Here is a 14,011-nt window from a genome sequence, read left to right on the forward strand (position 1 = left end):
AAGGTGCAGCTGAGACCACACCCTGCTTTTCTCCCCAAGGTGGTCTCAGCCTTCCACGTCAACCAAGAGATATTCCTCCCGGTTTTTTTCCCGAAACCTCACTCCTCAGGCAGGGAGCAGCAGCTCCACTCGCTTGATGTCCGTAGGGCTCTCGCGTTCTACGTGGAGAGGACTAAGCCCTTCCGCAAATCCCCCCAGCTTTTCGTGGCAGTAGCGGACCGCATGAAAGGGCTTCCTATCTCCTCCCAGAGGTTATCCTCTTGGGTAACGTCCTGCATCAGGACCTGCTATGACTTGGCCCACGTCCCTACGGGCCGTGTGACTGCGCATTCTACCAGGGCGCAGGCGTCGTCGCTGGCTTTCCTTGCCCGTGTGCCCATCCAGGAAATCTGTCGGGCAGCGACCTGGTCATCGGTCCACACCTTTGCTTCCCACTACGCCCTGGTCCAGCAGTCTAGAGAGGATGCGGCCTTCGGATCTGCTGTGCTCCATGCCGCGACTTCTCGCTCCGACCCCACCGCCTAGGTATGGCTTGGGATTCACCTAACTGGAATGGATGTGAGCAATCACTCGAAGAAGAAAAGACGGTTACTCACCTTTGTAACTGTTGTTCTTCGAGATGTGTTGCTCACATCCATTCCACACCCGCCCTCCTTCCCCACTGTCGGAGTCGCCGGCAAGAAGGAACTGAGGAGCGGGTGGGCCGGCAGGGATATATATTGGGCGCCATGGCGGCGCCACTCCAGGGGGCGACCTGCCGGCCCACTGGAGTTGCTAGGGTAAAAAGTTTCCGACGAACGTGCACGCACGGCGCGCACACCTAACTGGAATGGATGTGAGCAACACATCTCGAAGAACAACAGTTACAAAGGTGAGTAACCGTCTTTTGCACATCTGGTCACTCTCAGAACCCAGAGAGAACAACCACCAAACCCTAACAGCACACACACAGACTCCCCTCCCTCAAGATTTGAAAGTGTCCTGTCCCCTGATTGGTCCTCTGGTCAGGTGACAGCCAGGCTCACTGATCTTGTTAACCCTTTCCAGGCAAAAGAGACATGAAGTACTTCTGTTCTATTAACTATCTGTTTAACTATCTGTTTAACTTCTTAACTATCTGTTTATGACACCCTTGTTTTCAACCCAGACAGTTTGTGAGAACTTGAGAGTGAAATTGCCTAAAACCTGTCCGTAAATAAAACCAAAACTGAACAGGCAGCTCAAACAAATGCCAAGTTTAGAGTAACAAATAAAATTAATGCACAAGAGTCAATGAGATTTTTAAAATTATTCAGCATTAGTGAGTAAGATGTTATTGGTAACAAGCAAGGAAACGTGTTTGTTTTTTCCTTTTAATGTGCTCTTTAACCTATTTTTGTGCAATGCATAAATAGTCTGTGGAACTCATTGCCACAAGCTGCAGTTGAGGCACGAGCTTACCAGAATTCCAAAAGGACTGAATATTTATACAGATAATGACAATACATAAAGTTACACTTGATGGGATAAAAGGAAAATAAAGGGTATAAACCTTCATCCTCATCAAGGTTAGCAAGTCACTTCCCCTATAAACAGATTATTCTCTAATCTATTAGAAGGATACTAGCACCTTCCTCTGAAGAAGCTGCTACTGGTTACTTCTGGAGACAGGATACCAGACTAGGTGGACCACTTGTCTGAATGAGTATGAAAATTTCTATCATCTTGACAGTGTCTCTTTACAAGAAATGGTGAGCAAGTTTAGCATTTGTTAAATGTAAGGATGTTTGCCGCTAGCTTCATTAAAACATAATTGGCCACATTTTTCCCTGGTATGTCTGACTTCAATTCTTTGCAGGCAGCCACTGTGATACTTCCCCTCCACAGTTCTGCCAATGCCTCTCAATCTCTGAGGAGAACACCTGTTATTACAGGCATGAACCCCTCTCGCAGAATCTTGCGATCGTGACAAACTGTACGGCATGCCTCTTGACCTGCCAAGGCCCTAAATGGGAGACAATGTGTGACAGACACACACTGAGGAAAACAAAGATTATTCATGTAGGAAATCTAAAATGCTGTGCAATTCCTTCCTATGATATCAATAACTCTTCTCTATATGCTCAGCCTCATAAGTCTTTATTTCTGCTGTAAATAATTTTCACCAGAAGAAGTGAGGGGGTACCAAAATTAGGTTAAGTTTGGGACTAAAATGAGGGACATCCCTCTCTATGAGACATATGTTACACAGTGGGTTTGGGATAAAGGAAAAGGCTGTGATGAGACCAACTGGCTCATTTTGACTCAGAAGCTAAGGAAGGACTTTACATGGTTGTGATAGTTAATTGAAGATAACTATCCCACAACATTAGGTCACAATATCTCGTTAAGTCACAGGGACATGGCTGGGGTCACATCATTACTTAGAATATCATCCCCACTACTACATGTGGTTTTGGAGGTAGAAACCCTGTCAGGTCATGGTACAGGCAGTACGAACAAAAGCAGATGAAATATAATGGCCAGTGTTGCCATAAGCAGGTATTGGCCATGAAATCTCTGCAAATAAAACTGACTTGAATTTATTCTCAGATCCCTAATGGAAGTCTAATATTTTGAAGCTACCTCATTCTTTGTCCCCATCTTTGGGCCTCAGAAAATAAGTAGTTTCCTAGCTTCAGAAATGGATGTTTTATCCAATTTAAAATTTGGTTTCACCTAGCATGAATTGCCTCATATCATGTTTAACCACATCGTGACTGCTTTGTTCACTCACTAGATTAGATTTCAGCAGTCTTCTTTGTACAGTAAATATGTCTTATGACCCTGAATGGAGACTGATGGAGCAATGCATATATAAATAATTAATCTGATTTACATTAAAAACTCCAAAAACATATGCAATAGAAAAATATTCCTACAGTGAAAGTCTAGATACCCTTTCAAATGCAAACGTTTTCATCTATGACATTAATCCGCAGATGAGAGAACAGATTGATAGAGCAGAATTCTCGGATGAGCTGCCGTCGTTTATCGAAGCATACACTGATGGTTTACTGTAAAATTATGAGACATGACAGAATGGATCCACTCAGCGCATTTATAAAGTAAACATTCCCCACCTCAGTAACCATTCAATAGAGGCTGTCTGCTGTGAATGCCTCTTCCACTATGTGAACCAGTAATATTTAAATGTCTGTTTATACTGTCTGCTTTAGGGAGAAAAAGCTTTAGACTCTAGAATTTACTTACCTTTCCTCTCTGCTTCTTGATAAATGTACAGACATCCAAAGGTCCCATTACTTCTCAGTCACGTGTGCTTTCTTCATCTGTCTGGCAGGTTTAATACACCCCTTTGAGCTCCAAAGGTCCAATGCTATCTACAGTATGTTTAGGAACTCACTCAAATACCTTGTCCTTAACAGATGTCCTTAGCATCCATGGCTTTCCTTTTAATAAACATCCCAGATAAAGAGGGCCAGGGTGGTTCATGGGTTTGGTAAGGGGACATGAGAGCACCTGGCCTTTGGAGAGAGTGGCGAATTGGTGCAGTGGGCATGTAGGGTTGCCCACAGTAATCATCACTGGGACCCCGCACACACACACCTGCACCCCAACCCCTTGGACCAGCCCAGAACCCCCTCCTACATCCCAAATCCCTCATCCTCAGCCCCACCCCAGAGTCTGCACCCCCAGCTCAGAGTCCATAGCCCCTCCCCTAGCCCAGTGAAAGTGGAGGGAGGGGGGAATGGAACAAGCAGGGGGGATGGGGCCTCAGAGAAGGGATGGGGCATGGGCAGGGCCTCTGAGAAGGGGCAGAGCATGGGCATGAGTGTTCAGTGTGGTGTGATTAGAAAACTGGCAACCCTAGAACCAGGAGGGAGAGATTTCCAGCATGCTGCTTTGATAATCTGAGGTACCACCTATGGAGGAGCAGAAAAGGAGCAGGAACTGAGAATGAAGAGGGACCACTGAGCTTGTGAAACTGAGATTTAGCTAAGGGAAGCAGTGGCTCAGCTATAAACAGAGCGAGACAAGGCAGACCCCACTTTCAGTTTTTCTTCCTGCTGGAATTTGGCTGTTCTGGTTTGTGAGTTCACACAATATATTACTAAGAGCCTATTTGCTTATCCCCTCCTAGCACACAGCACTTCCTATTGTACTGGCTTGGCTTATAGCCACGGAGCAGGAGCAGCAAGGAAACAGGAAACTAGGTTCTCACTTATTTGTCCTTATCAGTGGTTGGAGTACTTATGGCACCCTAGATATGATATGCAGCTAACATCCCGTACAACAGAGGCCAGCACTGCTCTTATGTATTTAACCAGCTGCAATTCCTGGCTCACTCGCCCAATTCTGACTCTGCTCAATGAACAGGAGTTCCAATTTACAGGCCAAATATTAAGTTTCGCCCTCTGTGTGTAGGGACTGCAAACGGCGCACAGAAGGAAGGCTTGCATCCAAATCCTGGGGATGACTGATGCTATGGAAATCAGAGGCAGGGTCTGTAATGGTGTTTGACACAAAGCCTCCACCGTAGCAATGCGATACCTGGACACAAAGCCTTCTGTGCTTAGGGAACTCCACCTGGTACAGGATGTTGCAGCACATCTCCTCAGCAACCCAGTGAACACATCAGACCTGTCCTTTGTTCTCTATACTGGCTTCCCATAGAACATTGAATCAAGTTGAAAGTCTCAGTCCTTATCTTCAAAGTGCTCCATGTCCTAGGCTCAGGATATTTAAAAGATAGACTAAAGCGCTAGGATGGTCAACAACTTGATTCCTCTGGCCCAGCGGAATGCTCCGCAACAAGGTAAAGCTCACCTGTGTGGGAGACAGAACTTTCTCAGGGACTGTGGCATCACCAGCAAGGGAGTCAGGTGGCTGGCCTGCGAGGTGCCGAGTCGTGCCTCCTGCCCAGCACTGAGTGGAGGCTGCTCAGCACCTCACAGGATTCTGGCCTGGCAAAGGTTGTCTTGAGGTTAGAGAGAGGTTGTGGGGTGTAGCTCCACTAGCATCCACAGACTGTGTGGAGGCTTACACCAGTTGAGGATCAGGCCCAGCCAGTTCTGTTTTGCTATTGTATCTAGAAAGCACTGCATGCAGGTCGCACTCCCATCTTATTGGTAATACACACACCTGCACACTCTGGGTAAAGTTCAAACTTAACCCCTGCCTGAGGGTTCTTTTATTGTTAATTTTACGTAACAGTTTCTGCCAAAGCTTGCACTTAGCTGTGTTCCCTGCAGGATTCCTCTGTCCCTGCCTCGACTTCTCTCTCTCAGAGAAACAGGAAAACTTTTTTGCATCCTAGGTTGGTGTTTTTAAGACTCACCTGGTCTGACTGCCAGCATGACTCAGGAGAATCTCTATGCAAGCTCCTAGAATCTGACCCCCTATATCCACTTCCAGAGGTTTAGATAGGAGCAGTCCTGAATTCAGGATTCCAGACATCCTTCCTTATAATGAAATGAATGAGTCGCCTCTTCCCCTGTTACCTTCAACTTTCAGGCTCAGATTTTCCAGCCTTTGCAAATCAGAGCCTCAAGAAATATTGTTACTACCACTACTAAGTGAAGGTGAAAAGCTTATAACTAGAACATGGACATTAATAAAGAAACCCAAATCTGAAAGAGCCACAATCCGGTAATTATCTGTACTTTAGGTCTTAGGTCAGAATGGAGAGGAAGACAAAGCAGCACAAAACAAAAATCTATTGATCTAGCAGCAGCCAGATCAGAAGCAGGACAGAAAGCCCAGCATTTGTATGCAAATACAGAGGGGAAAAAACTCATCAGAGCAGAACTCCTTTTTCAGATAAATGTTACATGATGTTCCAGGAAGGCTTCTGGTGGTTTACAAGAGAATTCAGACCTGACAGAATGTGTATCCAAGTTGTGGTTTAACAAAAAGCTATTGTATCAAGTATAAAATCTAAATCTTCAGGAGCTACGGCCTCACACTGCCTTGATAAAATATAACATCTGCGCTAAAGATCAGAGATCCTGTTCATTAACAGCAAAGACACTTAAGAGAAAAATTCTGGCACTTTATCTCATTTAACCTTAAAGTGAAATGGGTCCAAAAGTTCCTTAAGAAAAGAAAATTTTGAAATCAAAATGCTGCAAAGATTTTCTCGAAAGGTTCTATCTATTCATGTCCAACATTTCGTGTCATCTCTGGTTGGCTAGGACACTTCATCCCAACACTGTGAATGATTACCTCATACTCCTTTGTCACTTCTCGGCTGGGCTAGAACAATGCGATACCTGGACACAAAGCCTTCTGTGCTTAGGGAACTCCACCTGGTACAGGATGTTGCAGCACATCTCCTCAGCAACCCAGTGAACACATCAGACCTGTCCTTTGTTCTCTACACTGGCTTCCCATAGAACATTGAATCAAGTTGAAAGTCTCAGTCCTTATCTTCAAAGTGCTCCATGTCCTAGGCTCAGGATATTTAAAAGATAGACTAAAGCGCTAGGATGGTCAACAACTTGATTCCTCTGGCCCAGCGGAATGCTCCGCAACAAGGTAAAGCTCACCTGTGTGGGAGACAGAACTTTCTCAGGGACTGTGGCATCACCTCTCTGAGGAGCATCCCAACCCTACCCACCTTATGCGCCAAGACCTGCCTTTTCTAACATAGACATACAGCTGTGTGTGTGTGTGTGTGTGTGTGTGTGTGTGTGTGTGTCTTCAAAACCAAAAGGCTCCCCTGTACACACTTCTCTCTGTTATATTGCTTAATGCACTACTGGAAGGCACTCAGATTCCATGGGGGCAGTATAAGAACCTGTGTAGAATAGTTGATTAGTACTGGAGGTATCACTTACTGTTATGAGTAGTGCTGCTGTGAATGGCTTTAGTGACTCAGCCAGTCAATGGGAGAGCCAGGACTCAAACACAGTTTTCCTGACACCCAGTCTAGTGTCTTAGCTCCAAGACCATCCTCCTTTAGCACATGAATGCTCTCCTCATTCTTCAGCAGTTTTGTGCACATGCCAGACTGAGTTAAGCAAAATGTCTGTGACAGGATACAGGGGCACTACCTGGTCCCCAGTACACAAAGGGTTAACTTTAGTTTCTCTTTTCCCCTCCCTTGACTGGATGTTCAAGGCTAGGGCTGTAAGAAAAGCTACTGGAGAGAGACAAAGGGGAAAGCAGGGCTCCCAGTGGAGGCTCTGAGATGAATCCTTATCTGATGTTCTTTTTACTTATCTTACTCTGATTTGTTTATGTAGACTCTCTCCTGCTTCACAGTCCTTACCTTACTGCTGCTGGCTCTGCTCTGTCATCCCACCTGTTTACATTCACCTATTTGCCAGCTTTAAAGCCCACCCAAGAAGTCCTGTCTGCTTGAACCTCACCTCACTGTTTTCCAGCTTTACTGATTTCATATCTCTCAGACTCTCCCCTCCTCTCCAAATTACTGTCTGCACAGGTCTTGCCCTCTGTGGTAAAGACCCCCTAGTAACACTAAGCTAAGTAACTCACCTTCTTATCCATTGTTGGGAATGGGCCACATCCACCCTTATTGAATTGGCCTCATTAGCACTGATCCCCCACTTGGCAAGGCAACTCCCATCTTTTCATGTGCTGTATATTTATACCTGCCTACTGTATTTTCCACTCCATGCATCTGATGAAGTAGGTTATAGCCCATGAAAGTTTATGCCCAAATACATTTGTTAGTCTCTAAGGTGCCACAAGGACTCCTCATTGTTTTTACTAAGCTTTGGGGGTGGCAGTTAAATATATACAAAGGTTACTGTGGCTTGATGTGTCTGCAAAGTAACCAGGGAGACCCTACAAACAGCTCTATTAACTGCAAGCGTGCATGGAGAGAGCTGAGACCATTCCCAGAATGCTAATCTTTATCTATTCACCTTGCTGCCAACCTTCTAACCTTTCCTTCTTCCCTTCTGTTTTCCCAACAAACTCCTCATTAGCCTGAAGCTGAAAGAGCAAACTGCTCTGCTGCTTCGGATCCTATCTCATAAACAAAAACCAGCCACAGAGGCCATTTGTCTGACTGGCTTTTAATGTGACAGATTTAGAAGGAAATTGCCAGTCATCAGAAGGGTAACGGTTACTTGGTGCGACAGTGGGTTATTGATGAAGCACCTATCCTACTCTTAAGCACAGTTCATACAACCGGCACTAAGGAAAGCTGTTATTGTGCAGCTGTGCTCAATGGGAGGCAGGGGGAGAGGAAAGGGGGACAATGGTACATGCTGACTGTGATCCTGTTTTGTAACTGAACCAATTTATTGACATCAGTGAAATAAGAGTGAACATCTTTTTAAATGGGACTGGGAATGGCTTGGTGAGACACAAGATTCATTATAGAATCATGCAAGAACCTAGCCAGAGCCTAGAAATTAGAGATGCAAAAGATCTCGTTGTCTTTGTCACTGTAGGAACTTTGGCCCAGAACGTCAAAGGTATTTAGGCACCTACTTCCTATTGATTTCAAAGAGAGTTGATGCCTAAATATCATTTAGCATCTGAACTTTTCCCTATAAGAGTCTCAAGTGTGTTTTATTTCAGAGTCCTAAAAGATGGGGCTTCCACAATTCCTATGGAGACACTACTGCACAAGCTCCTACACCTCAGAGTAAGGCCATTTCCCTGTTAAAGTACATATCTTTCCCCTGAAGAGTGGCTGGGCTCCTGTGGTTAGGCTGCCTCATTGAGTCCTCATCAGATTTAATATGTGAAGTAGAAAAGTGGGTTTTCTAACTGGCAGCTCTGGAAACTCAAATTGGGTACAAAAATTAAGCTGTGTCCTGTCGACCTAGTGAGCCCCGACTGAGACATACTATAAACGCAGTTGATTGAAGCGTCCACCTTTCTGCGGCGTGGGGGTCAACATTCGGCAACTGGAACTTGGTTAAAATTGTGTTGATGAGCAAAGCAGCATCAGAGTCCAGCTCCCAAAACAGCATTGGCTCTGCATTGTTACCAGGAGTAGTACTAAAACCTTGGTTCGGAGGCTAACGTGTGATTAGAGCCATACACAGGTGGTAGCTCTGCTGAGTACGAAGCTGTATTACAAGCCATTTTGCACAGCAGAAATACACTTTGCAGTTGCAAACAGCTTCTACGATCAACGCCTCTTTCATATGCTCAAGACTCCAAACTTTCGAAACCTTTTGAGCTGAACATGTCCATGAGTGATGTGTGCCTAAAGGTGACTTATTCTGGAAGGTTTGAACAAAGTCCCTTCAGCTGCTTTGCAGGGATGGGAGAGTGACAAAAACACACTTTTTACCCACTGTAAAAAATTCTAGTCATCATCTTTTTTAAAAGCCAGGGCCAAAGAAAAAACGGCTGAAGTCTGAAACTTGCCGAGGAGAGAGAGTCCTTGCCAAGGAGAACATCCTCTTGGTGGGCGACAGTACGGCCTGGGGAGGCTGCTCAGAGGACATCTGCAGAGATGGTTAGCTCAGCCTATAGAATCTGTGCCTCTTTTGCATCACAGATTTTGCATTTAGGGACCAGACTGCGGCACTTAACCCCTGGCTTGAGAAAGGGGGATGCATACTCCTTAGAGAGCTTAAGTCAAGACAAGCCCCCTGGAACTAGCCCTGGACTGGATACAAACAAGGGTGTTGATCTTTTGGATCATTATTTCCATTTAAATGAATTTTTCCCCTAATCCTGCTCCAAGATGCATTTTCTCTTTAGGCAGCTGCCCTCCAGTCACGACTCCAGCACATGCTCTCAAGCCAAACAATAACACCAGTAAAGGTGGGTAATTAGTGGCCTTGTCCCTCCCCCACCCAACCCATTCACCTCACATAAGATGTGAGCCTCAAGGTCTAATTAACATTAAATACCATTATCAAACATAGGCAATCTTCTTCTCTCCCTTTTTAATGAAGAGACTAGCAAATTAAAGGCAAAGAACTATTTCAACCTCCTGTGAATGGGTGATTTTTGCCTTGTATCTTAGCCCTCGTCCAGACTAACCCGCGGCATCGGCGGGTTAAAATCGATTGCTCGGGGATCGATATATCGCGTCTAGTCTGGACGCGGTGTATCGATCCCCGAGCGCGCTTACATCGATTCCGGAACTCCATCAATCCGAACGGAGTTCCGGAATCGACGCGGAGAGCCGCGGACATCGATGCCGCGCCGTCCAGACTGGTGAGTACCTCGATTTTAGAAATTCGACTTCAGCTACGTTATTCACGTAGCTGAAGTTGCGTATCTAAAATCGATTTTAATTCCTAGTCTGGACGTGGCCTTAGGATAGCAGAAGTTACTGTAACATTGCAAAGTTAGAATCTCAGTGAGTCAGGAGGATGTATTAGAGCTAAAATTCCAACAGCTAGGTTAATTTGGCTGCATTACACAGATATTCTATATGTCTACAGGTATACATGTTTTCTGTCCCTGTTTATGGTGACAAATGAGTGGCCTAATATGTTATTGGCCTTTGTGACTGAACGTGTAACCTGAACATTGCATTGCCATAAACCAGAACTTTCTCATTTATATTGGAGTAGCTAGAGTGCAATACATGTAAGAGTCTTTCTCAATATAAAGGAAGCCATTACTGTACAAGCTAGAAACGTAGGGACCTGATGTTAAGAGAGCAAGTCTATATTTCGTCATCTTAAGCAATGGAGTCAGAAAATTTTAGCCATAGCTTTTTACATGTAATAATGTGATGTTAACACTGGCGTTGTTTTATGAAAATGCTTGTGATTCCTATTATAATACTAATTCCCTGAAGACTAAGTGATAAAAATGAGAGAACTGTCAGACTTTCTATTCTACTCCGAAGAACATTCACTTTCTACTTCTCCCTCTATTGCTAAAATACATGCATTGTTTCAAAAAGAAAGAGCCAGGCAGCTCAGAGCAGAAGATCAGAACAGCGCATCTCAATTTTTTGGCAAAATTTCCCATTACCTTTCTAATGCTTATATAAAAGTCATGGGCCAAATTCTGCAGTCCCTGCCAAGAGTAATGCCTTGGTAAGGACTGCAGGATTTGGGCCAAATGGAGAAATAGTACCCAACCTAGCTAAAGGCTTTTTAGGGGAACACGAGTGTCCTTAAATTACACTGGCAAAATTATAGTACCTCTTAGTGCTGAATGAGGATTAAGCAACAAGTGCTCCACTCAGATCAAAGGGCACTTCATGGCTCCTTTTCTCTCCAGTGAGGAAACAACACTGCCACTGATACATGTCTGCAGTTCAGAGTCTCCCCTCACCTGTGCGCACACAATCCATTCTCCCGACAACTGTGCAACAGGCTAGCACCACACTTGTTTTTATAGTGCAGTTACTCAGCCTGTCGAGTCCTACTCTAAAAATACAGACACTCTTCAGCAGAGGGGGACATCCTGAAATGGCTCTTTGCACTTTGGAAACATGGTAACAAGAAAGCAGGCTGCTGGCGTGTCTCTCCAGCCCAGGAAGGTTAGTCCAGGCCCAAAAGTCTGTACAGACCCTTCCTTCAGAGCACACTTTGTCTTCAAATACTTAACTGTGGTGTAACAAAGTTATTCCTCTGACCAAAGCAGGCAGTGGGGGCCCAGATGCCTTTTCCCTCGCCTCTTCCCCACTGCTCCAGGGCCCACCACAGGAGCCAGCTTGGTTCCTGTAGCTCTCGGCCAACTGAGTTCTCTCAGCCCTTTATAGGAAGCCTTCATCAGGAGGGATCCTGTCAATCATTCTGAGAAGTGTATTATTTTACTTTGGCCCAACTGTTGTGGTAACAGGGAGTTCCAATGGCAGCAGGAAGGAGATGGTGATGGGGAATGTTCTCCCACTCAGTCTGTGGAGTAGGTGCAATGCGGGGCCAAGCATCAATGGCAAAGGGCCCATGTAAACCGGTCCAGAGATCACTACATACATTTGCTGCAGGAACATTTTTAAGTGACCTTAAAATTCCAAACTTTCTGTATGATGCATTAACTGACATAATACACGATAATAATACATAAATGTCACTTGCTGTACAGGAAAACCATGGGAATACCCTGCAATTAGATTCCTCGCTTCTTGGACTTTATTCAACGGAAGCTGTTAATAACATGTAACCGTTACTGTGGGTTAAATTCTGTCTGGTTTATGCCAGAAAACTCAGAGCCAGCAGATTCTAGCACAGGATCAACCGCACCCATTTTGGCCCCAATAAAACATCACCCATTGTTGTGGGGCATTGCCTAAAATGAGAGGGCATGGTCTGCTTGTCATGATCAATGACCCAGCAAAAGCCTTTATGTTCAGCCCCAATGCAGTGTATTGTTGGTCTCAGTGAGGGTACATCTACACTACAGGATAATTTCAAATTAACTTAAACCGGTTTTATTAAACAGATATTATAAAGTCAATTGTATGCGTCCACACTAGGCACATTAATTCGGCGGTGTGCGTCCCTGGTTCGAAACTAGCATCGATTTCCGGAGCGTTGCACTGTGGGTAGCTATCACTATAACTAGCCGGCCAATAACTTCGATTTGCGGCCACATTAACCCTAAATCAATATGTTAATATCGATTTTAGCGTTACTCCTCTTGTTGGGGAGGAGTACAGAAATTGATTTTAAGAGCCCTTTAAATTGATTTAAAGTGTGTTGTAGTGTGGACGGGTACAGCGTTAAATCGATTTAACACTGTTAAAATCGGTTTAACAGCGTAGTGTGGACCAGGCCTGAGAGTCAACTGCACAACGGGCTGTCACTGGGCTGATCTTGCCAGAATACAACTGTCACTTCCTGCTGATTAATCATTCTGTACATCCTGCCCACTTCCTGGTGCCTGCCAGAATCCGGTCCTTTGCCTTTGCCTTTACAGGATAAATAGCCTTACGTGCAGGATGTCAGGGTGACATCGATAATATACAAAGGAGATTGGCTGCTCCCAATAAGAGAAGTCAGTCCCTAATCTCAAATAAAGTAAAAGAAAAGTAATTATTTAATCAAAGTTTTGGTGCCTGTTCTGGCTCATTATTTCCTTCCCGTACATTGCAATAGGATTTATTATGCTCCCCGAAAGTTACCAATCAGTAGCTAGTGTTACCATGCATACAGGGCCAAAGCACACGTCCCTCCATCCCAGGCTTGTCACCGGGCTGTTTGAACTTGATCTAACTGCACATCGCTGTAGGAAAAAGGAAATGAATGACCCCTGCTGGGGCACCCACCTGCCACACGGGGTCTGTGTGCTTCCCTGACTTGGCAGAGCTCTTGTAGCCTGGCTGTGAGTGCAACTTTTTCAGGTTGTAGATGGCCACGTTGCCATCATAGAAGCCCACAGCAAGAAGATAGGGATGGTCATTGTGGATGTCGAGGCACATGATGCCGCTCTCGCTGCTGAAGATGTACTCGGGGAAGGAGGGGTTCTTCATAGTGTACAGAAGGAGCATGCCCCGGCTCTGCTTCATGAAGTCATCTAGAGAAAGGAAGATCCACATCATGATGTGAGTGTGACGTTACAGCCCATATTCTTTATGGAAATATGCTTATGATACGGATATGGCATAACTGAGATCTATTTTATACAAGATGGGTCTTGTAAGGTATCATCGGAAAGGTTATATTTTACTGAATGTGATTATCCAATTTGTAGGCATGTATCATTTCGTATCTACAGTTAGGAATATTAAATATGTCACAAATTAACTCATGTGTGGGAGACACCCACCAGGCAACAGTCCATCAGCCTTGATGGGCCATTAGGAAGAAACAATAAGACAAGACGGTTACTCACCTTTGTAACTGTTGTTCTTCGAGATGTGTTGCTCACATCCATTCCAGTTAGGTGTGCGCGCCGCGCGTGCACGTTCGTCGGAAACTTTTTACCCTAGCAACTCCAGTGGGCCGGCAGGTCGCCCCCTGGAGTGGCGCCGCCATGGCGCCCAATATATATCCCTGCCGGCCCACCCGCTCCTCAGTTCCTTCTTGCCGGCGACTCCGACAGTGGGGAAGGAGGGCGGGTGTGGAATGGATGTGAGCAACACATCTCGAAGAACAACAGTTACAAAGGTGAGTAACCGTCTTTTCTT

The 14,011-nt window shown here is 45.1% G+C and overlaps 1 protein-coding gene across 3 annotated transcripts in view; it reads right to left on the minus strand.

Annotated features, from left to right (window-relative positions):
* DNAI1 (dynein axonemal intermediate chain 1) overlaps positions 1-14,011 on the minus strand; it is a 313,811-nt gene that overhangs the window by 181,678 nt on the left and 118,122 nt on the right. For all 3 annotated transcript variants that reach the window (XM_050943574.1, XM_050943576.1, XM_050943575.1), the window contains exon 13: positions 13,151-13,398. In XM_050943574.1, the coding sequence (XP_050799531.1) occupies positions 13,151-13,398 (248 nt within the window). The remainder of the gene's footprint in view (positions 1-13,150; positions 13,399-14,011) is intronic.

This window comes from Gopherus flavomarginatus, chromosome 3, assembly GCF_025201925.1.
Source record: "Gopherus flavomarginatus isolate rGopFla2 chromosome 3, rGopFla2.mat.asm, whole genome shotgun sequence".
NCBI classification, from domain to species: domain Eukaryota; kingdom Metazoa; phylum Chordata; order Testudines; family Testudinidae; genus Gopherus; species Gopherus flavomarginatus.